The following is a 24,165-nucleotide window of genomic DNA, read 5'->3' as shown; positions in this document are numbered from 1 at the left end:
TACCATCCAGTCTTGAGGGTCTAGGGCAGACAAGACCTGAGCAAGTGTGAGCATCTTGAACTTTTCCTTCCGGAGGAAGCGATTGACGTTCCGAAGGTCTAAGAGAGGACGCAGGCCCTTGTCCTTTTTTGGAACCAGGAAGTAGTGGGAGTAACAACCACGACCTACTTCTGGAGTCGGAACGCGCTCTATGGCCCCCCTGGCCAAGAGGGCCGTAACTTCCTGCTGGAGAAGTGTCAAGTGATCCCCTGAAATGCGGTGGTACTGTGGTGGCATGGCTGGAGGGGTAGTCTCGACGGGGAGGGAATAGCCCCTTCAGACAAGCTGCAGAACCCACCTGTCCGATGTGATGGTGCGCCAGTGGTGGAAATGATGGCGAATCCTGCCACCCACTGGCGTCTGGTGGGCCTGAAACACCGGACTAGGAAGAATTGAAGGCAGTGACTGCAGGGGGGGGTTGTGAACTGACCTACACGCTGCCTCCGTGACCCACCTCTGCGGGTCCCACATCCGCGGCTGCGCTGATACTGTGGCTGCGCAGGCCTGTGGCTCTGAAACGAACGTGCCTGGGTGCCCCTTCTTTGGCCACGAAAGGAGTGAAAAGCAGAAGCGGAAGGAGTGCGTGTAACTCAAAGGCCTAAGGACCGCGAGTCCTTAAAATGTTCAACACGTAATCTGCTTTATTGCCGAACGGGTGAGTGCCATCAAAGGGCATGTCCATCAATGTGTTATGGACATCCCCAGAAAAGCCAGTCGTCCGCAACCAGGCGTGATGGCATAGCGCCACTGTCGTTGAAATTGCTCTGCCCAGTGAGTCAGCAGTGTCAAGACCACACCGAATGATGAACTTGGCTGCGTCTCTCCCCTCAGCAATAGCTTGGGAAAGTATTGCCCGAGCCTCCACCGGACACTGTGGCAGCACTTGCGCAACCGTATCCCACACAGAATGAGACTAACGGCCCAAGAGACATGCGGTGTTTATTTATTTATAACATTTATAGAGCGCTGCTGTTACCCAAGGGTGTCCTGGCGCTGTGTAACAATACCAAAAAGGAACTCAGCAAAGACAGGAGAAATTATTCCAAGAACAACCACGTTTTTAAGGCTTTGCGAAAAGCCAGAAGATTGGTCATCTCTCTTAGATATAATGGGAGCTTATTCCATGCTTTAGCTGCGTTCACAACAAAACTTCTGCCACCCCAGGATGCTTTTTTTACACGGGGTACACAAACTTGTTTTGCTGCCACTGACCAGAGCGTTCGGGCGGGAGTATACCATACTAACCGCTCTTTTAGGTACGCTGAACCTGTTCCGTGGATCGCCTTGTACACCAGACACAAGGCCTTAAACTGGGTGCGTTTTCTAATTGGAAGCCAATGAAGTCTCCGTATCTCCTTGGAAACTGAAGCATATTTAGGGATGCCTGATATCAGCCTAGCGGCGGCGTTCTGCAATAATTGCAGTCTATTCATTAATCCTTCCTGCATGTTAAAATATAGGCTGTTACAGTAATCCAACCTGGACATTGTAAGTGCAGTGACTACTGTTTGATGACATTCTATAGGAAGGAGCGGGAGAACTTTCTTGCAGGACCTTAAGGCAAAAGATGTGGCGGAAGACACTGCATTCACTTGATCACTGAAACTAAGCTTCTGGTCCACCCAGACTCCAAGATTTTTTTTTACCTTTTTACTGTTAGCGGGGAGCGGACCCATGGTGTCAGGCCACCACTCCGGGGTCCAGAACGTAGGAGCATTGCCAAAGTAAACCACCTCAGTTTTGTTAGAGTTCAATTTCAGACAGTTTCGGGCCATCCAATTCCCGACAGCGCTCATACAGTCCCTGAAACGAAATGCCGTATTTTGCCAATCATGTGTTTGTAGAGAAACCACGATTTGTGTATCGTCGGCATAAGAGGTCAGGCTTAACCCGAAAGACTGAATGAGCGGTGCCAGGGAGGAGACATATACATTAAACAATGTGGGGCTTAAAGAGGACCCCTGTGGGACCCCACAAGGTAAAGAGAAGGGTTCTGAAGAGAATTCCCCGGTGTTCACAGACCACAGGCCCGAACTGGCGGAAGAAGAAATCTTCTTCCCAAATTGCTCCAGTTTCTTGGATTCCCTGTCTGGAGGTGCGGAAGGGTATGCGCTTGGTGACGCTGAGGCTTGGACAACCAAGCTCTCGGGAGTGGGATGCTGGGAGAGGAAAACAGGGTCACCTGGGGACGGGCGATGGAGTCGGGCCACGTTCTTGTCCACGGGAGCCCCTGTGTTGGGCCTGGACCAGGTGCCCAAAAGAACGTCAAAGAGGGCATCATTAAAGGGCAGCAGCGGCTCCGTAGAAGCAGAAGCTGGCCGAAGCGCCTCTGTCAGGAGGTTAGTCATGACGGCCACAGTAGGGAGCTTGAGGTGGAGAGCCTCGGCTGCCCTACGCAACACCATAGAATATGAACCACCGTCCTCCATAGCCATGGTAGAATGAGACAGTGCACCAGGTTCCGGAGCATAATCCTGGTCACCTCCATCCCCCGGATCCTCATACCAGTCCGGGTCTAACTCGCATTGAGCTGCGAGAGGGTCCTCAGACCCGTCCCAGTCCTCCCCGTTCTCCACAGCCTGCTGAACAGGTGGAACATATGGACGTCAGTGGATATAGGGATAGACACCCTTCCAGCAACGGCTCCACGCCGGGGAGGAAACCGGGAACGGAGGCGGTTGGGGCTGCGGCTGGCGGCGTAGATGCCGGTGGAGGTCGTACAGGGCCAACCGGCATGGACGGGGATCCAGGCCTGGATCCACGGGGGTCCCTCGGCATGCAGGCCGGCGTCGCGGGCCGGAGCTGGAGACATCAAAGTACGAGGACCCCCGGCTGGGTCCGCGGTGGCTGAAGGTGCACCGGCGGTGCCGGATGGTCCAAAGACACCTGCTATGGTTGACAGGAACTCCTGCAGCTGGGCCGGAGTCGCTAATGGACCCAGTGGCGGGTAGGCCATCGGAGACTGCGTAGGCTCCGCCGGAGCGGTGCCACCTGCACCCTTAGCCGCATTGAGCGACCGGCTAGGGGAAGGCGAAGAGCGCCGACACTTCTTCGTGTTCTTGTGCTTTGCCTTACCTGACCCAGAGTGCGAAGACTTCGAATTATGGTGATGGCTCCGCGGCCGGTCCCTCGACCTCCCACGGGACCGGGACCTTGAACGGCGCAGAGCCGACTCCCGGGCCTCCACCACTTCCGGGACCGCTCCTGCAAAGTTTTCGGAGCCATGGCCCAGCTATGGGGGCACGACCCGGAGTCGTGGTCGCGCCCCACACAGTAGAGACACTCACGGTGCGGGTCCGTCACCAACATCGTGCGGGGACAGGCCACGAAGGACTTAAAACCGGGCATCCCTATGCACCTGTAGAGTGATATATACTTGAAAACAGAGACAAAAAAGTCCCAAAAACACAGTCAAAAAATGACTGGTGGTACCGCTCTCTCCGGATCTGTGCTTGCTGGCGCGGTAAAGGAAGAACTGACGTCAGTGTGCGTGAGCGCGTCTAAGTAGCTCCAGCGACGTATGCAGAGCCGTACGACGACGCCTACAGACGCGCAGGGGTACTGCTGAAGAAAAACTTTCCGGATTCAGTCTGACGCTTGGGGATACTAAGGTAAGGAATCTATCACTAACGTGTCTCTTTCAGATAAAAAGACTCACCGCGTAACAACCAAAGTAAAAGGGCCAGCCTATGTACGAATCAAAAGGCAGTATTTACAAAGGACAATGACACAAGCTAATGACAAATATAGTCGGAGAGTGGTCGGGGCTTCTGTTCCATACTCCAATACAGCATGAATGAAGGAGCCTGAAGACATGACACCAGGAAAATGTATACTGGGGCTACTGCAGAGACTGAAGAAAAAGGAATGTCAAAGCAAATGTATGGAGGAGGCTTTAAGCCTTGCCAGGAGATATATAGCGTTTGTGTAGAAATCCACCATGGCCCCCAGTAGTAGACACTGGATACAGGAAGTGAAATATTGGACAAGAATTGAGGGTGAAATCCTACAGAAAGTGAAAAATAGGTAAAAAAGAAAGTGAGAATTCTGAGGCCCGTGATGCGCGGGTACAATTGTTTTAGGAGGGTACAGTGGGTGAGCGATTGCCAGAAGAGTGAGCAAGAAGAACAAGTTACTTACCTTCGGTAACGCTTTTTCTGGTGGATACAGTATCTGCCTGTGGATTCCTCACCTTGTGAATATCCCCTGCGCCAGCACCATTCCGAATTTTTTCGTAGCTCTCTATGCCGACGAGGACGACGTCACAATAGGAAGAGAGCCTCGTCGGCGTGATGACGTCAGTTCCGGCCTTTTTTTCCGTGCCTTCGAGGCACACGGACAGACCGGCAACAATATATATTTACAGTATACACAGTACATAATTTTCAACCCAACACACACAGTGTGAAGTCAAGGCAGGAAAGCAAAAGAAATAACACACTTCCTTTGACAGTAACAGATACATTTTGTCACATTATCACTATTGTAGGTATACAAGGGTGGACAACCGGGAGGCGGGTGGGTCCACCAGAAAAAGCGTTACCGAAGGTAAGTAACTTGTTCTTCTGATGGATACATCTGCCAGTGGATTCCTCACCTTGTGAATAGATTCCCACAGCAGTCCCCACTCTCCGAGGAGGGTATCCACCCTTCTATACCAAAAAGTCCTGAAGGACGGAACGTGCAAAGTGTCCGTCCCTCCTCACCTCGGAATCTAAGCAGTAATGCTTTGCGAAAGTGTGGAGGGAGGCCCAAGTTGACGCTCTACAAATTTCCTCCACAGGAACACCTCTATATAAGGCAGATGTAGAAGACTTTGCCCTGGTAGAATGAGCCCTTATACCCTCTGGAGGTTCCTTACCGGCCAAAGAGTAACAGATCTTGATGCACAAGATAATCCATCTGGAAAGGGTGCGCTTGTGCACCGCTCTGCCTTTCCTGCAGCCAATGAAGCCCACGAAGAGCTGGTCATCCACTCGAAAGTCTTTAGTTCTATCGAGGTAAAAACTCACCGCCCTTTTAGAGTCCAAGCGGTGAAGCCGCTTCTCCTCCTTGGAAGGGTGAGGGGGAGGATAGAAGGTAGGAAGGGTAATGGACTGCCCCAGATGGAAAGGAGTTACCAACTTAGGCAGAAAAGCAGCCCTGGTCCTGAGTACCATTCTTTCAGCATGAATGGTCAAGAACGGGGGTTTCGAACTCAGAGCTCGAAGCTCACTTACCCTCCTTGCCGAGGTAATGGCAATGAGAAAAACTGTTTTAAAAGACAATCGCCTTAAGGGACACTTGTGCAAGGGTTCAAAGGGAGAACCCATCAAATAAGTTAAGACAAGATTTAAGTCACATTGAGGCACAATAAATGGAGTGGGCGGAAATTTGTTGGTAAGGCCCTTAATGAACCGTAACACAATAGGTGATTTAAACAAGGACGGCTGATTCGGCAAGCAAAGGAATGCAGACAAAGCTAATAAATAACCCTTCACAGTAGCTACAGCAAACTGAAAGATGTTGGATAAACGAGCCCTTAAAGGGTCAATAGACTTGTCCCCACACCAATGGACAAATTTGGACCAACTATAGGAATAGATAAGACTTGGTGGAGTGATGCCTGGCAGACAAAATCACGTCCACCACGTCAGGCGGGAGAGAAAAAGAATTCAGGTTGCCCTGTTCAATCTCCAGGCATGAAGGTGTAAGCTTTGGAGGTGGGGGTGTAGAACCTGCCCCTGCGACTGCGAGAGGAGGTTTGCCCTGAGAGGGAGACGGAGTGGAGGGCAAGAGGAGAGGTGGAGAAGATCTGTATACCACACCCTTCTTGGCTAATCCGGGGCCATCAATATGACTTGGGCCCGGTCTTGGCGATTCTTCCTGAGAACCCGAGGAATCAAGGGTATGGGAGGAAACGCATAAAGGAGATGCGAGTCCCATCTCAACTGAAACGCTCCCCCCAAAGCTCCCTGCATCAGATACTGGAGACTGCAGAATGACGGGCAGTGAGCGTTCTCATGAGTGGCAAACAGGTCCACCCAAGGAGTTCCCCACGTCCGAAAGACGTGACAAATCACCTCCGGATGGAGCCTCCACTCGTGGTCGGCAGAGAACTGCCGACTGAGACTGTCTGCACGCACGTTCAGAACTCCGGTCAGATGATTTGCCATCAGACAAATCTGATGATCCTGAACCCAGGACCAGAGACGCAGAGCCTCACTGCAGAGACAATGCGACCCCACTCCTCCCTGCTTGTTGACATACCACATTGTGGTAGTGTTGTCCGTCAGGACTTGAACCGACTGACCGCGAAGGAAGGAAGGCCTTGAGTGCCAAATCGCCCGCAACTCCAAAAGGTTGATGTGAAGCAACCTTCCCTCTGGAGACCAAAGACCCTTGATCTCCAGATCCCCCAGAGGCGCACCCCACCCCAAAGTGGATGCATCCGTTATCACTGTGGCCACCGATGGAGGCAGATGGAAGACAGATTGCCCTCCATGCTCCACCAAGACAGATCCGCTGCAGTTTCTCTGGAGATCCTCACAGACTCCCTGAGATCTCCGTTGTGCTGATACCACTGCCTGCGGAGGCACCACTGGAGCGCCCTCATGTGCCAGCATGCATGGTTGACCAACAGAATGCAGGAAGCAAACAGACCGAGCAGACGAAGGAACTTCAGGACTGGAACAACCGCTCCATTGTAAAACAAGGGAATTATTTCCTGTATGTCGAGAATCCTTTGTGGAGGTGGGAATGCTCGACACACAGTAGTGTCCAGTACCGCCCCCATGAACAGGTTGCGCTGAGAGGGCACCAGGTGAGATTTGGGCTCGTTTATCGAGAAACCCAATTTGTACAGCAGCTGAGTTGTAACCTGCAGATGATGTAGCACCTTCTCTGGTGACTCCACTTTGATCAGCCAGTCGTCCAGATAGGGGAAAACTGGAATCCCCGACCTTCTGAGATGGGCTGCCACCACTGCCATCACCTTGGTGAAGACTCTAGGTGCAGTATTAAGGCCAAACGGGAGAACCGCAAACTGATAATGTTGCGACCCTACCGTAAAACGGAGATACTTCCTGTGCGACTCCAGGATCGGAATATGAAAATACGCATCCTGCAAGTCTATCGACACCATCTAGTCCTCCTGTTGCAGCGCTTGAAGAACCTGCTCAAGGGTGAGCATCTTGAACTTATCCTGCTTCAGAAAAAGGTTCAAGATCCTGAGATCCAGGATTTGACGCAGCCCGCCATCCTTTTTGGGTGTCAGGAAATACCGGGAGTAGCATCCCTGACCCCTTTCCCGCTCTGGAACAACCTCTATCGCACCTTTTTTCAGTAATGTTAGGACTTCCTCCGGCAGGAGAATAAGGTGGTCCTCCGATCAAGCACCTTGGCAAGAAGGGTAATTTGGAGGGAATTCCCAAAAGGGAAGAGCATACCCATTTTCCACAAGATTTAGAACCAAAAGGTCTGTAGTGACCGATTCCCAATCATGCAGAAAATGGGTAAGCCGACCACCCACAGGACCAACATGATCCAGAATGGTGGATCTAGGACTGCTTTGCAGTGGCAAAAAGGAGGGAGGTAGAAGAGGAGGAGGAGGAGGGCTGACGACCTAGTGGACGACCTCTGTTCCTGCCCCTGTAGGTCTTATACAGGGTATTTTGCTGCTGCTGCTGAGGCTGCCTGTAGGTCCGAAAGGACGACCTCCCAAAACCTCTGTACCTTGCGAAAGAGGAACCTCTAGGCTGCGCCTGCAGGCCCAGAGACTTAGCTGTGGCTTTGCGGTCCTTGAACCTTTCCAAGGCTGCATCTGCTTTCTTTCCAAACAGTCCAGAACCATCAAAGGGTAGGTATAGAAGTGTTGCCTGCACATCTGGAGAGAACTCCGATGACGTAAGCCAAGCACTTCTTCTTGTGGCAACCGAGGAGCCCATGATTCTGGCAACAGAGTCCACAGTGTCCAAACCACTCTGAATAACCGGTTGTGCGGCTGCTTGAGTGTCCGACAAGACCTTATTAAAATTCTGCCTGTCTTCCTCAGACAATTTAGGAGCCAGCTGTTTTGCAGAATTCATCAGGACGTGGGTGTAACGGCCCAAAAGGCAGGTGGCATTCAAGGCCATACTTGCCGAGGAGAACACCTTCTTGGCCGATTGGTCAAGCTTAAGCTTTTTTGACTCTCTATCACTAGGAACTTGAGGAAATGCTACAGAAGACTTCTTCGAACAGGCAGCTTGAACCACCAGACTCTCAGAAGGATGGGCTGTCAGGAAGTCCGGATCTCCTGGAGCCGCCCTGTACCTCCTAGCAACAGATTTAGACACTGCTGGAGCCGAATAGGGCTTACGCCAAACCTCCATAACTGGCTCAGTGATGGCATCATTAAAAGGAAGCAAAGGTTCTACAACAGTGGAGGGAGAATGAAGAACCTCCGTCAAGATGTTGGACTTAAATTCAGCCGTTGGGAGCTGCAAGTCTAAGAGCTCCGCTGCCTTCCTTATAACTGTGTGGTAAGGAACCACATCCTTAGAGGGAGCATCTGAAGGCGGAGAAAGCTCCCATTCTGGGGACATATCAAGGCCACTTGCCTCCTTTAGGTCTTCAAATAAGTCACACAACTCCGATGGAGCCAGCGTCGAACACGGATCCAGAGGCACAGCCGGAGCCGAACGAGGTCGAGTTGGAGCCGGAGATGAAGGGAACGACGTAGACGTCTTCGGCGCCGGGAAATGCCAGAACAGCGCCGCTGGAAGCAATGGCATAAAGGGAGCCTGAGCATAGGCCTGAGGAACCCCCAAATTAAAGGCCATTGGACCCATGGGACCCGAAGGTGCTCCAGAGAGGTGCATTGCTCTAGAAAAGACACCATACATGGCATTCAAGTAATGCGATGGGACTTGACCCGGGCCAGGGAAAGGCGGGTAAGGGCTCGATAAAGGCTCAGGCTGAGGCATTACCGGACTTGGGCCAATCAGCGCCGACGGTGGAGCCAATGGAGTCGAAGACTCATCAGGTACCGGAGCCTCTTCCACCAGAGCCGGAGAATGAGTCGGCGTCGGAGATGGAGCCGGAGCTGGAGAACGCTCCGGAGAAGCTGCAGGCGAAGCCGGACAAACGGGTGAAGCCGGAATCGAAGCCGAAGGAGAAAAATAGTCCTTACGACGCCGAGGAACTGGAGAAGTCGATTTCGGAGCCGTCTCCTTATCTTAACGGCGTCGCGAGCCGTGCCTCTTCTTCTTATGCTTCTTTGATTTTGAAGCATTACCCGACGTCGACTTCGAACCCGAGCTCGACCTGGACCTCGACCGCCTTCGACCTCTCTTCTCCTTCCTCATCTTCGCTATGAACAGCTTGGCCTTTCTCTCCTTTAAAGCTTTCGGGTTCATCCTATGGCAGCAAGAGCACCCCTCGACGTCGTGATCCGACGACAGGCACCAGACACAATCTTCGTGAGGATCCGTGATGGACATATGTCCTCCGCACTCTCTACAGGGCTTGAACCCTGACTTCCTTGACGACATCTTCAGGAAAGAAGCAAGAGAGGATCAGAAACACAATCCAGAAAAACAATGTAACTAGACAAGCTACGGAAAGTCCCAGAAAACCGTTAGCGTCGACAGCGCGGAAAAAAGGGAACTGACGTCATCATGCCGACGAGGCTCTCTTATGGCTCCAGTGACGTCAGCGGAGCCGCGTGCGGAGCCATGCTATTGTGACGTCGTCCTTGTCAGCGTGGAGAGCTATGAAAAAATTTCGAATGTTGCTGGTGCAGGGGATATTCTCAAGGTGAGGAATCCACTGGCAGATGTATCCATCAGTAACAGTGTGACTGATAAGGAAGAATGGACCTAGCAAACCACAGGATTGCAGAATCATCATAGGGATATTATAGTCACGGCAAGAACAATTATTTGGCAGCAAAGGACCAAATTATGTGGCAGGGTTGACTAAATTAAGTGTCAAGAAAAATCTAATTGTGTGACATAAGGCACAATATTTTGTGACGATATTAATGCATCATTTGGCCATTTTACACTTTATAACAATTTTTAGGCAAATATTTTACCTGATTAATACCAGTTAAACACCAAAATACATACAATCGAAAGATGACCACTGAGCTTTTGCAAATGGCTTTCTACTGAATGGAAACACGTGTCATCACGTGTTAAATAATTTATGGTCCGCTTTAACTGGAAAAAATTATTTTGTTCAAATATGCAAAGTATCCAGGTGATGGTGGATTTTGTGGCAAATTTGTAATCAAGTGGAAAGAGACAAGGCTGCAGAATCACATAATTACAGTGGTCCTACTTACAGTCCTCAGATTATTATTATTGGTGATACAGGGGGTTTACAATTCTATGTCAGGACCGGAGGCGAGGATTATGCTATCTATTCTTCGCTTTAATCACCAAATTCATAAACAGCAGCCATTAACACAAAAAAAACTACATTTCCCATGAAACCAGGGAAAAAAAATCAGAAAAGCAAATTTCATTAGTCCTTTCACAGTGCACACATTCCAGGCTGTATATTACTCCATGTCACTTCCTGCAATCCCTCTTTCTTCGCTGCTCGGCAGCTAGTTAAGTACCATTTTATTGTTACTTACTTTGGGCTGAATATTTCTCACGTAAAGCGCTGCGCTTAGGAAGCAGCTGTATGTGTTTATGCATTGTCATTCTTTCAGTGACCTTAATTATGTCGCGGGACCGTTTGGCGCTCCTTACGTGGCTGGCTTCCAATCCTGAGGCCGTGGTGCGGTCCTCCGCCCACTAAAGGGCGCTGCGGGGTTACGCGATTTGATGGCTGCAGAGCATGCTTCCCATGAGGGAATTCTCAGTCGCTCTCCGTTTCAGCCTGTTACTGCTCGCGTCCCCATCTACCTGCTATAATAGTTAGAACAGATGTCAAACCCCAAGCAGCCCTCATCAAGCAGACAAGCAGTATGGATTTCCTAATATAAGTTATGTGGGATTTACAACAAATAAGTACTGTTATTACCAGCACAGGGCTCCTTTAAAATATAGATACCACAGGTAACTGTGTCAATCATCCGGAAACGGGTTTGTAGCCATCACCACTGAATGTTCTGGGAGTTATAACTAAGTCATATCCTTTTATGTGGCACCCCAGCACTGCGTACTGTTACCCCCCCCCCACTGTCCTAAAGAACAAGTTACTTCCTTCGGTACGTATATATCTGTAAGAAACACGTTAGTTAGATTCCTCACCTTAGAATATCCCCAGGCGTCAGGCTGGATCCGGAAAGATTTTTCGTCAGCAATACCCTTGCGCGTCGCTAGGCGTCGTCTGTGGCTCTGCGTCCGTCGTCGGCGTCGTGATCGCCGGGATGACGTCGTCGGAGTACTTGGACACCGCCCTCGCGCGCTGACGTCAGTTCTTCTTTTTTCCGCACCAGTAAGCGCCGATCTGGGAAGAGCATACCCTTTTAGTCACTTTTTGACTAAACTTTTTAACTCTTTTGGTTCCATTTCCAGTCGACCTCGACTCTGGTGCCGGTAGGGATGCCTAGATTCAAAACGTGCGACACCTGTCACCGCCTGATGTCGGTCACGGATCACCACCGCCGGTGTCTCTACTGCCTTGGGGCCGACCATGATGCCGAGTTGTGCCTCGACTGCCGGGCCTTGACTTCGAAGGCTAGGCGGGAGCAGTCCCGCAAGCTGCTCGAGATCCGGCAGTCGGCTCTGCGCCGCTCACGGTCCCGGTCGAGGGACCAGTCACGGTGCCGCAGACATCACCGCTCGTCGGGGTCGAAGTCCTCGCATTCTGGTAAGTCGAGGCACAGTAAGAAGAAGTCGAAGCGGCGACATCGCTCTTCTGACTCCCCTCGCCGGTCGCGCGACTCGGCTGAGGGTTCGGGTGGCACCACCCGCACGGCTCCGTCGGAGCCGCAGGAGTTGCGTCCGACCCCATACCCTCCGGTCCCTGGGTCTGACGTGACTCCAGCGGAGATCAGAGACTTCCTCGTGGCCATGAGGAGTCTGGCTCCGCCGTCGACGCCTGCCGGCACGCCTTCTGGCCCCACAGGCTCGACTGGGAGGCCTAGCAAGCCGGCAGCTCCAGCCCCGGCGACGTCGTCTACTTTGGTCCCGACGCCGCAGGCCCCTGTGGGATCCAGGCCTGGATCCCGGTCGACCTTACGACCCCTCCACCGGTGTCGACCACTTCGGTGCTGCCCCTGGCGCAGTCTTCGGATGACGTTGTCCCCAGGTTTAGTCCCGGTCCGGGCCCAGCATCGGAGCGGCGCCGCCTGGTGCCGTATTCGGCGCCGATGGTTGACGAGTTCATCCTCCGCCCGGCTCCGACCATTCCACCTGTCTACCAGGAGTCGGATGATGGGGACGACTGGGAGGGGTCTGAGGCCCCTCTGGCACAGCAGTGCCAGTTATCTAAGGACTGGACAGAAGAGCTGGGGGATGCCAGTGGTCTTGACACCTCCCCTGACACTGGCTTTATCTCTCCTCCCTCCGTGGCTACGGAGGAGGGTGCTACCTATTCTGTGGTGCTGCGCAAGGTGGCCGAAGCCTTTGGGCTGGAGCTCTCTGCTGTGGCCGTGAGGACTACTCTCCTCACTGAAGTGCTTCAACCGCCAGTAAGCTCCTCGGAGCCTCTGCTGCAGTTCAATGAAGCACTGACGGACGTTCTGATGGGCACCTGGTCCAAGCTGTGAGAAGTTGGCCTGATATATGATGTCACTAGTTCTAGTGTACACCCTGTATCAGTCCAAACAACCCTTATGGTGATTGGTTGTAAAGTCAACCTTATGCTCTTACCCTTGGACCCAATTTACATGTGAGAAGACTTGGGATCCCTCATATGTACTCAGTTCCCTGAAGCACGAACAAACCACTCATTTATTAATGTTGTATAGCGCCAACCAACTGGCGCCAGGCACCTATTATCCAGTTAATGTAGCGGTACAGACGTTACTACATATATTACAGAAAGCAATTAATTTAAAATATATGTATTCTATGCAATAAATATGGTTATATGTAAACTAAACATTCATGTCTATCAATTTTTTGTCTGTCAAGGCACAGCAGTGTCGAATGTTAGAGGCAATGCATGACCATATATTAAATAAACATGCAATGTGTTTATACATATTCAATCATACCTGCCATGCAATAAAACAGATAGAGGAACGCAAAGCTTGTTAACAAGCTGCGCCCTCTGATACGTCACTCTTTATATATGGATTTCATCAAAGGAATATCACTGATGATTTATAATGTCAGATACAGGTATTTGTGCTAACATTAAGAGCTGTGCACATGGAGGCTTGAGTGCACTTTCCCATCCCGGGATCCTAGATTTATGTGATCATGTTCAGTCTTTCCTAGTGCTGTGAAGCGTCCCCTCATCTAGTGCCATCCAAAACGACAAAAACATTCTACATTATCAGAGAAATCGAAAAAGGATGTTTAAGTGTTGTAAAGTCACGTGTAATTGTTTATATTAAGATGTTCAGCTTTGAAGTGACACAAAGTAACAAGATTTTAATACAAAGAGGAAACGATTTTGATTGTTACATTAAAAAATGTAATTTTTCATGGAGAAATCAAATGTTTTGAGCATATGCTTATAAGTGCTCGATATTGCTTTGAATTGCAGGTGCATGTGTGTCTCATCTGCATCCTTTAGACATGATCATTCGCCCAACGTATTTGTATTTTTCAGAAACCAAGCGCGGCCTGACAATACTTACCATGGACGGAGAAGAGATGTTCCTTTTTGTCATCCTGAGATGTCTTGTTTCCTCCTCTTCCACCCACATATCACCGGGACAGCAAAGGCCCCTTACTCAGTTTCTGGCATGTCAGGCCAGATTTAACATGCCTCATGCATGAATTATTCTTGCGGCCTTACTTACATTTTGGTAAAAGTAAGACCGCAAGTTCCAGTTTGCAATACGCTCTTGTTTCCCCAGTCAGGATTTGGCAACCGGTATCACACATGCCCTGGGGCCACTTGGTATCTATGTGCAGAGTAATATTTTGACATAAGGGCCTGAAAAACTCTAAATATAACTTATATGGATTATCTCAAACCATGACCTTGGCACTTCTGCCTTTGCTAGACCCATGGTTAAGGGGACCTATCTTTCTTAGACCACAGTGGCGTAAGCGAGCTACGCAAATATGGTGTCTGGCCTATGACTCCTTGGTGGCCTTCAGCCCACGACCCTTGCCCTCCGAGTCCACCTGTTCCACACTCTCCATGGTCTCCAGTGTCATGCCAAGAGACCCCTTCCAGTGAGGCAGAAGGCCTGCAGTCAGGACCTTCCATGCACGTAGACAGGCCCTATAATGGACTCGCACACCCTCTCCACCCCTTTCTGCCCTAGCCTGTACCAAGTCTCTCCAGCGGGGATGGGACTCGGAGGGCTATACTGTGAATTAAAAGCAAACTTTAACCAGGGGCAGCAGTACTGGTTCTGGCACTATCTGCAAGCGAACAATGCAAGCCAAACGCTGCTTGTAGTGAAATTATGAATTACTGTTATAGTTACAGTCGCCCCAGTTCCCCTCCTGGAAGGATGAAGAGCTGCAGCAGGTGTATTTTTAGCAACTAGTTGTTTCTACGTGTCAGGAATAAACAGCTGAATAGTGGTAACAAGCTACAGTCAAGCGGACGTGAAACCAAAATAAAACCAGCTGAAGAATGAGAGCACATGGACTCTCCTGACATCAGTGCCGATGCCACGCCCATGTCGAAAGAATGGGTTACATTGCAATTGAAAACAAGGCACGCAAGTGGTGTGCGCGCCACTGCTCGCTCCCGTGGGAATACTCAATGGGAGTGAACTTCTCGTAAAAGGTGGGACATGCACCCACCAGTAGCCATTTGCAGGCTACGTTTTATTAATGACACAGTCAAAAGCCAATCCAAAGCGGTGGGTGGAGTCAGATCTCACAAAGTACTGACAACAGATCGCCTAACAGCGCAAGTGCTGTAGGCTCGACCTAAAAAAGATTTCTGAAGGATCCATATTAACATCCTCACTCTTCAACTTGGAAGCCATGAGTGCTATACTGAGAACTTCCAGCATACACCACCAATATGTTTTTGACACAACTAACATGAAAGTCTTCTACCAAGAAGATATCAGTCACCTGGATAAAGAAAAAGCATTTGCAATGCAACAGGTTTTGCATTTACGCGAGTTTAAGCTATTGGCATTGTAAATGACAATGCCTTTTATTTTTGTTTTAAAAACCAGAACAAAAATAAAAGGCATTATCATTTACAATGCCAACAGCTCAAACTCGCGTAGTTGCGAGACCTATTGCATTGCAAATGCTTGTTTTATAGAATGAACATGCCACATTTCCGCCCATTCAGATCGCCGTTCAACTTAGCAAACTTTATAGTTGGTGCCGAATGTGGCTGACTGTAGCACAATATACATAGCTGTTGACTTTGGGACTGGAGACCACTGTTCTTGTCTCAGGTGTCAGCTTCGAGATGTAACAAATTAAATACTAATTCAAATTAAACAACATCACAACATAAAAGGAAATGAAACGATGCCTATTTGTAAATAGTTGAACTGGCTGAAGCTAAGACACTCAGGTAAACAAAAGCTGTTCAAAACTGAGATACTCGGGTAAACAAAAGCAGTTAATGAATGCCGTGCCATGAGGAAGCATTATGATAGGATGACCAAGGAAAGGATGGGCTGCATACTAGATGGGAGGCGAAAGGATGGGCCATCTCGTTGTGAAGGCGCATGAGGAGTTGAGATAGACGTCTGTTGGGACGACCAAAATAAACAATCTGGGAAATCGCCATGGGGCGGGAACAGACAGAATGGAGAGACAAACACCAATGAAATGCCACCATTTCAGAATGCCACATGTACCAGCCAATGGCAATTCATGGACATGCCACAAACTAACATAAGAGATAACAATAGGTCTTGCAGACAGCACACGCGCTGTCTAGGCTCGACCGAAAAAATCAATGCTGGGATAACCCAACACTATCTAAAACTGAATGCCCTTAAAACTAAGTTACTACTCATTGCTCCTCCCTCTTCTGCCATGCTGGTAAAACGTAGCAGGGCACAACAGAATTTGCTGACTAAACAGACCAAAGTTCCAAATCTTATGGATTAACCTTTGACAAACGGCTTTACATCCAAAGTCGCATTAAAAATATGGTAAAAAAATCCTTAATTATTACAGGGATTAAACCTTCTTCTTGAACAGGATCTTAATGGACAAGTTACTTACCTTCAGTAACGCTTATTTTCCACGACCTGTATAGGTTTGGTCACACCACGTCCCCACAGCTCGCTACCATAAGATGCTATGGCGATACTCTTTGCTCTATAAACCTGAAGCATAGCCCCAGTTGGTTTCTTCCCTATTTTGGAAGCAAAGTTAAAGATTGCAGCATTGGCCCGAGCCATCTCCCCCCTTTTTTTGTGTATCGCGGCATCCAACTTAAGTTTGTCGTCGAATAAGACACCTAAATAAGAGAACACCTTGGTGCTAGGAATTAGATCTCCTCCTGTTTTAAAGGTAACTGTCTTACTAGAGCGTTTGCCCAAGCTCATAGTATAGGACTTTGTACAATTGATTTTTAAATCTAGCTTATTCATGAATCCATAAAAGGAGTTTAGCAGGGTCTGAAGCCCAATTTCCGTTCTGGCTAGTAGTACGGCATCATCCGCATATAGCAGAACGGGTATACCCCGTCCAGCTATACGCGGAAAATCTGCACCAGTCTCTAACAGGGTCCTCTCAAGGTCATTAATGTAAAAATTAAATAAAAACGGGGCCATGATACATCCCTGTCTAACACCTTTATTAATTGAAAAGTCATGCGTGACTCTCAGGTCTTTACCGTACCTAACATTGGCACGGGTTGAAGAATGTAGGTCTCGTAAAAAGTTAATCAACCCCACATCTACACCACTCGCCTCCATGGCCTGCCATAGCTTTGACCTGTTGACACAATCAAAAGCAGATGAGAGGTCCATGAAGGCGAGGTGGATTGAGCCAGAATGCACCACAGTATATTTATTAAGTAGTAGGTATAGGTTTAGACACTGTGTGATGGTAGAACGCCCTGCGTGAAAACCATACTGACAATCGGTTATAAACGTATTGTCAGCCGCCCATTCCTTCAGCCTGTTTAAGATAGCCCGCCCTATTACCTTCACAACCGAATCAATAAGTGATATTGGTCTATAGCAGCTAGTGTCGTTTCTATTGCCTTTCTTGAAGACCGGCACTATAGTTGACAATGCCCAACTGTTCAGACATCCTTCTGTGGCAGCCGCGTTGAAAACCGGGCAAAGGATGGGTGCCCAAAAATGGGGGTCTGACTTAAAGAGATCTGGGGAAATCCCATCAGGTCCCGGGGCTTTATTGCAAGTCAGACCATTGATACCATCTAATATCTCTGATTCGGTAAAGGATATGGCTGGAGCCCACAAGCCTTCTGAAGGCTGCTTCTTTGCCAGTGCATTAAAGATATTTAAGCAGAGCCAGATCCAGCAGGAAACGGTTCTTTTCTGCACCACTTTCTTCACTTCCATTTATCTGATAAAGAGGTGATCGTCCATACGGTGCTCTCAGGTACGATTGATATAAAACAAAGAACTCTCTTTTGATCAGGGTGATGAAGTTGTTCCTTCTCCTTAGAGGGGTGAGATAGAAGAAGAATGTCGGAAGGGCGATAGCTTGCCTGACGTGAAAAAGGGTCACTACTTTAGGCAAAAAGGAGCTACGAGTACAAAGAACCAACTTGTCTGGACAGAAGGCAGTGTTCAGAGGGTTTACTGAGAAAGCCTGAAGTACGATCACCCTGGAGCAGATGTTATGGCTACCAAGAAGACTTTTTGCAGGGTAAGCAATCTGAGAGTACAGCTATGCATGAGCCCAAATGGAAAACACATAAGGAAAGTCAAAACTAAACTGAACTAAGCCTTAACCATGAAAGAGCATGTAACACACACAGTCGGCTCATGCTTTCATGTGTTGGGCCTGCTAAGAAGAGTTTTCCCTTATCTCCCCGATTCACTGCGAAAGACCCTCATTCAAACATTGGTGTTGAGTAAATTAGACTATTGTAATGCCTTATTGATCGCGGCTAACGAGTCCTCTCTGAACCACCTCCAGGTGTTATAAAACACTGCAGCACGTTTAGTCTTAAATGCCCCTTATAGATCCGCTTTTCTCCCTCTTCTACACCAACTCCACTGGTTACCAGTGCGTAAACAAGTGAAGTTCAAGATCTGTTGTCTGACACACAAGGCAATATGGGGTAATGGACCTACCTACCTGGCAGAGAAACTCCATCAATACACCCCCCAAAGGGACCTTCGGTCTGGCTCGAAATCACTGCTCAAGATTCCTAGGTTTAAGAAAGCACGGACAGAAGGAAAGGCCCTTTCATATCTGGCACCCTCCTTATGGAACCAACTTCCCACAGCTTTAAGGCAATGCCCAGACCACCTGAAATTGAGGAAGGCTTTGAAAACTGCCTTGTTCTAGACCAGTCCACGGCGACAAATATTCCTGCATGTCCTCGAGCGCTGAGATACCCCTCCGGGGGTGATTCATCCGCTATATAAGCCTACAAACTAAACTAAATGTCACTGGGACATGATGAAAGCTGAAGAGGGAAATAAACGCTGAAGTCCCTTAAGGACTTGCATCACAACTAGTGATTTAAACAGGTTAGACTTAACCTTAGGAAGACTGAAAGGTAATCTTCAGCAGTGCCCACACCAAGGCCTTGCTGGGCTAAAGATAACAGAAACAACAAAACCTGACAGCTTGGCATGAAACGGGTCGACCTGACTGGTCGTGCACCAAGCCACACATTTGTCCCAACGGCAGGCAAATACAGATTTAGTAGAGGAACACCTGGCTGCCATGGTAACATTCACAACTTCTAGAGTGTGGTCAAATGTACTCAACTGCCGCCACTTAATCTCTACACATGGGGGTGGGCAGGTTTGGGTGTGGGTCCCTGCACTGCTGCTGCAACTAGAGATCTTCCAAAAGGGGCAGCCTGATCAGAGGACAGATGCTCAAGCTCAGGAGTTTGGGATACCATTATCTCTGTGCCCAATTTGGGGTCACCAGGATCATTTGGACCAGGTCTGCCATGATCTTGAGAACGTGGGGCAGGAGTGGCATTTGTGGAAACGCATACAGGAGTATCAAGTTCCACACTGCGTGGCATGAGTGTCCTAGTGAGAGCTGCCTTGGAAACTGGGAAGTGCTGACATTGTGTATTCTCGGCAGTGGCAAACAGATCGAGTAAAGGTTCTCCCCATTCATGGGAGAGACCTTGTGCCACCTCCGGTTGCAACCGCCATTTATGAGCCACCCGGCATGGACAGCTGAGCTTGACGGCCCTGAAGCTCCAAGGTCTCACCAGGTGCTGTACAACCCAGAAAATCGCCTCGCACTCCAGGGTCGCCCAGAAGCAAGGGGCCTCCTAGAAGAGAGTCCAAGGCCCCATCCCACACTTCTGCGTGCAGTAACACATAGCAGTGGTGTTGTCTGCAAACACCTGAACTAGCTGTCCTCAAATGGATAGGAGGAAGGCTTTCAACACCAAGTGGATGGCTCTGAACTACAACAAATTGATGTAGAGCTGAGCCACCGCCAGAGACTTCTGATCTCCACCTCTCCCAAATGTCTGTCCCATCCCAGAAGCCACACTTCAGTCACCCCACTGTCATCTCTGGGAGGAGAAGGGAGAGCAGCCTGCCGCTGACCCAATTGCAGTCCTGTAGCCACCACGGCAGGTCTTTCCCAGTCTCCTTTCCAATCTAGACAATGTTGGAGAAGTCCCTTGTATTTTGTTGCCACTGGGACTTTAGATCCCACTGCAAAGTCTGCAGATGCCAAATGGTGTGCTTGACCAGAAGGATGCAGGAGGCTATTAGTCCCATCAGCCTCAGAGTTGACGTCACTTAGATCCACGACTAAGCCTGAAAGATCGGGATCATAGCCTGAATGTAACAAGATCTCTTTTCTAGAGGGAAGGCATGAAACCAAACTGGCTCCAGAATGGCTCTGATGAAAGGGAGCGTCTGGGAAAGAGTCGTATGTGATTTTGGCCCATCGATACTAAACCCCAACGATGTCAGAAGGTTTTCTATGACTGCACAGGACGAGGCCACCTTGAACAGCCTTTCGTAGAGGAATGGAGAAGACTGGAATCTTGGACTTCTGCATATGGGCTGCCACCAATGCCATCACCTTCATGAGGCAGAATCCACAGCTTTTGGCACAGAAGGAAAGGCACGGGTGGTGCTTATATGGGCCCATGCAAATCACTTCCAGCGCTGACAACCTCGGCTAGGAGCGCCGGCAGCCACATTTGTGTGTAGAGGTACTGCTTCGAAGTTTTCCGGATCCAGCCTGACACCTGGGAGAATATTTTAAGGTGAGAAATCTGTGGTTAGAAGTCTCTGTCAGAATAGGTGGTACAATCCTTGACTATTTTCTAAACTAGGCTAACAGAAGTCCACTCTCACAGGAATTCCAATAATTCCCCTAGTTTTCTTGAAGGCAGCTCTCCAAGCTGCTGAGTGTCTTATATCTGGTAGGAAAAAGATTTGACCAAATTAATCCTGTGCTCTTATCTCTATATGGGCTTCCCACTGGGGTCTGAAGATATACAAATTCTTCAGTCCCAAAAGCTTCACTACCTGGCACAGAAACTAAAGCTCTCAAGTGGCTCATACTGCATTCACAGCATGGATTATCTACTTCTGGAAAACCCTTCATTTAAATCCTCAATCAGTATTTCTGTAACTGCTCTCACATGATCTGGGTAAGTGGCATTGTCATGTTTAAGACCAAGTCGGGAGAGTCAATATAATCTTTATGCTTTCTATCATGTGGCAGTACAGAGAGAGGGAGTTATCTTAACATTTGTCTTATACCGCTCAGTTAATGCTGCAATCACCTTTATCTTAATCTTCTACAGAAATATAGGGACACACACATAAGAGATTTTGCAAACATTTGAGGTTGACTAACGCAGATATGCACGCACTGCATCTCAAATAATGCCCCAAGATAGTAGGATATATTTTCAATCAGGAAATAAATACTTCTAGTGAAAGACCAGGATTGTAGGAATAAGTCTCCAGCTAAAGGTATGCCTGAGGACAAAAGACATAATATGCAAGAAGACTTGAAACAAAAGATAATGGAATAATCTGAATGGTCTGGATAAAAAAATGCCAAAAATGCAAGTAAATGTTACTTGAAATGGTCAGTCGTTTAGAGATCAGGAGAAAGCAGGAAAAAACATTGAATGTGCATAGCATTACAAGACCTTTCTTTTGAGAGTTGCTCTCTAAATGCGTAGTCTTTTTAATGTGTTTCTTGAGACTGTGATTCTATTTTCTGCACTTGTCGGTCACAGATAAAAAACGTAAGAAGTATTTATTTTACAAACTATTAAATATATGCTGGCAGATTACACATGGCTGTGTGGAAGAATTTTAAAGCGAGCAATCTGTAGAGTATTCCACACTGTATTAATATGTCGTAGGTTGCATTTTAGCAGAAGCTGTATTTAGCTAATTCATCTTTCACTTGCCACATCTGCAAGTTGAAATCACTTTAAAAATAGAATTTTGGAAAGAGAAATGTAAGTCAGAGAACAATATGTTTACTGTTTGTGAACACAGTTCATAAGTAGGAGCAGTGATAGAAGTGTCAAATAATTATCTTACCTCTTTTCTCCAGCTTTTATCACAGATGGATCAGTTAAATTTTCGCCAACACCTGTGCATAAATATATATATTATTATTGGTAGTTGCTATTTCATGATTGTAATTTATGTATCTGAAGAAGTCCATATGAAACTGCATTACTCTAGGTATGATTTATACCACAATTAGAAGAGTCTTTAGCACTAAATGATATAGTAGTGCCCAACCCTCGGACACTGTTCACACGGACGCTCACCTTGTCCCACAAAAAAGTACCAATCACTATCTGGCATGCAATGAATAATACTGTGCCTGCAGGGTTTATCCTTATGTCCGAATACGTCATCCCAACCTCTCAGGTTGCAGAATTCCACCTCTACATTTCTCATAAAGGATGCTAGCTAAAGTGAAAATTGCCATTCAAGAATGGTCATTCACTCATAAATTTATTGATAGTTCGAAACATTTTTTTTCATCATCAAAAACACAAGCATAAAAACATTAAGACAAATACAGGCATTAAGTAATAAAAAAATCTTAACTATCTAAAAATACAAATAAAATCAAATTAGAAAGTTAAAATTAAGTAAAAGAACATGCAAGTAGCACCTAATTTCATAAAATAGCTGACACTTTACATCCGATTGCCCAAGCTATGTGGAAAAATACAAGAAACAACCACCAAGGTTAGTCAATTAAAATCAGAGAAGGAAAATCAAATGGGGACATAATTTCAAACAATATCCAGGGTTTTACATCTAATTAACCCGATTATGAACAAAAATGTAGAATCCGCCACAACCACAATCGAAGAGGTGTCGCTTTTGCATATCCTATATTCTTTCTCTCTTGCGGGTAAGCTCAAATCCTTGTACATTGGAGCAATTAATTTGGACCTCGGTTTTGCATAGAGTGGCCAGAAAAACAAAAGATGCTCCTCACTTTAATGTGTATTTTTGCAAAAGAAGAAGGAGTTACTTACCTTTGGTAACAATGTATTTGGTAGAGACACAGTCTAGCCGCAGATTCCTTAACTTAGAATATTCCCCAGGTGTCAGACTGGATCCAGAAAACTCTTTTTTCCCCAGCAGCACCTCTGCACACTGTGAGGCTGCGACGCCCGGCTCCGTCCTGACGTCGTCCATGGAAGTGACGTCAATGGAACCATAAAAGGCCCTCCCCGGCGTGCTGAAGTCAGTTTTCTACAGTGAAACTTTTCTGTGGCACAACGCAGAGCCATAATAAAAACTGCGAGAGTATAGGAACAGTGTGTCAATAAAGAGCAAAAATGTGTTGAAACAATCATGAGAAGAAACATGAGAATGATAAATAAAGCATTACAATGAGAAACAACAATATGTTGAAAAAGTACCCAACACAAGAAGGGGCTGAAGGGAGAGACCAGAGCACCCGCCCCAGCAAAGTCCCATCAAAGCGAAGAGCAGTGCCTTCCCCCCACCCTCTTAGAGGCAACGGCAGCGGAAACGAATGGCATGACAAACGAAGGACAGATCGCAACCACAGGAGGGAAACGAAATGACCCACAAGACTGAAACAACAGGAGCTACGACATGTGACCAGAAGTGAACATTCACATAGAACGTTCACCACACCCCTTCCCCAGTGGCCTATGAACTGTAGTACAGTCCAAGAGAAACTCAACACAACTGACTGCAGCATAGACAAGGAGATACGGACGAGGGCGGAGGGAGGGCAGGAAAAAATGAGAATCTCCACGCTGGGGGGAACCTATGCGGAGCAGCATTGAAAATCACAGAACCTAGCCACCCAAAAACGAGAATGGGTGGAGGACCAGAAGCCCAAAACAAAATGACACACACTGCCGCAGAGGGAGGTCACAAGAGCACCCCCGGGAAGACCAAGGCCACCTGTAAGGAGGCGAGGTGGGAGAACCCCACCTGAAAAGGCCTTCGCAGAGCGGGGAGGATGGGCTGGTGTTAAGGAATCTGCGGCTAGACTGTGTCTCTACCAGATACGTCGTAACAGAAGGTAAGTAACTCGTTCTTCCGATAGAGACATCTAGCGGCACAGTCCTTAACTTAGAATAGATACCAAAGCCATACCGCAGTGGAGTCCCAAAAGAACTTCTCCGTCAACAACAGGGACGAATCACGGTGGGAACAGCAGCGACAGCGCGGCTGACACCAGACCTATGAAGCCCCAAAAGGGAGCACTAGCAAGGGAGGCAAAGGCATCACAATCCGTCAGGGAATGGCACAAAACATTCCTTGTCCAGTCAGGGGCAGAAGAAGACACAGAGCCAGAAAGGGCAGTGCAGAACGGAAGAAAGTTTAGAAATGTCTGCAACAAGACGATAAACTGAACACCGCAGTCCATGAATCCGTCAGAAACAGAGGTCCCAGAAAAGGGACAATAG

General features: G+C 48.2%; 1 protein-coding gene across 1 annotated transcript in view; it reads right to left on the bottom strand.

The window, feature by feature from the left end:
- Nucleotides 1-24,165, bottom strand: part of TRPM7 (transient receptor potential cation channel subfamily M member 7) — a 2,096,104-nt gene that overhangs the window by 42,035 nt on the left and 2,029,904 nt on the right. Inside the window, exon 37 of the mRNA XM_085644243.1 lies at nt 21,788-21,839. Coding sequence (XP_085500369.1) covers nt 21,788-21,839 — 52 coding nt within the window. The remainder of the gene's footprint in view (nt 1-21,787; nt 21,840-24,165) is intronic.

This window comes from Triturus cristatus, chromosome 3_1 (genome assembly GCF_964204655.1).
Source record: "Triturus cristatus chromosome 3_1, aTriCri1.1, whole genome shotgun sequence".
NCBI lineage: Eukaryota > Metazoa > Chordata > Amphibia > Caudata > Salamandridae > Triturus > Triturus cristatus.
The sequence above is the reverse complement of the archived record's forward strand: the minus strand, read 5'-3'. Positions and strand labels throughout refer to the sequence as shown.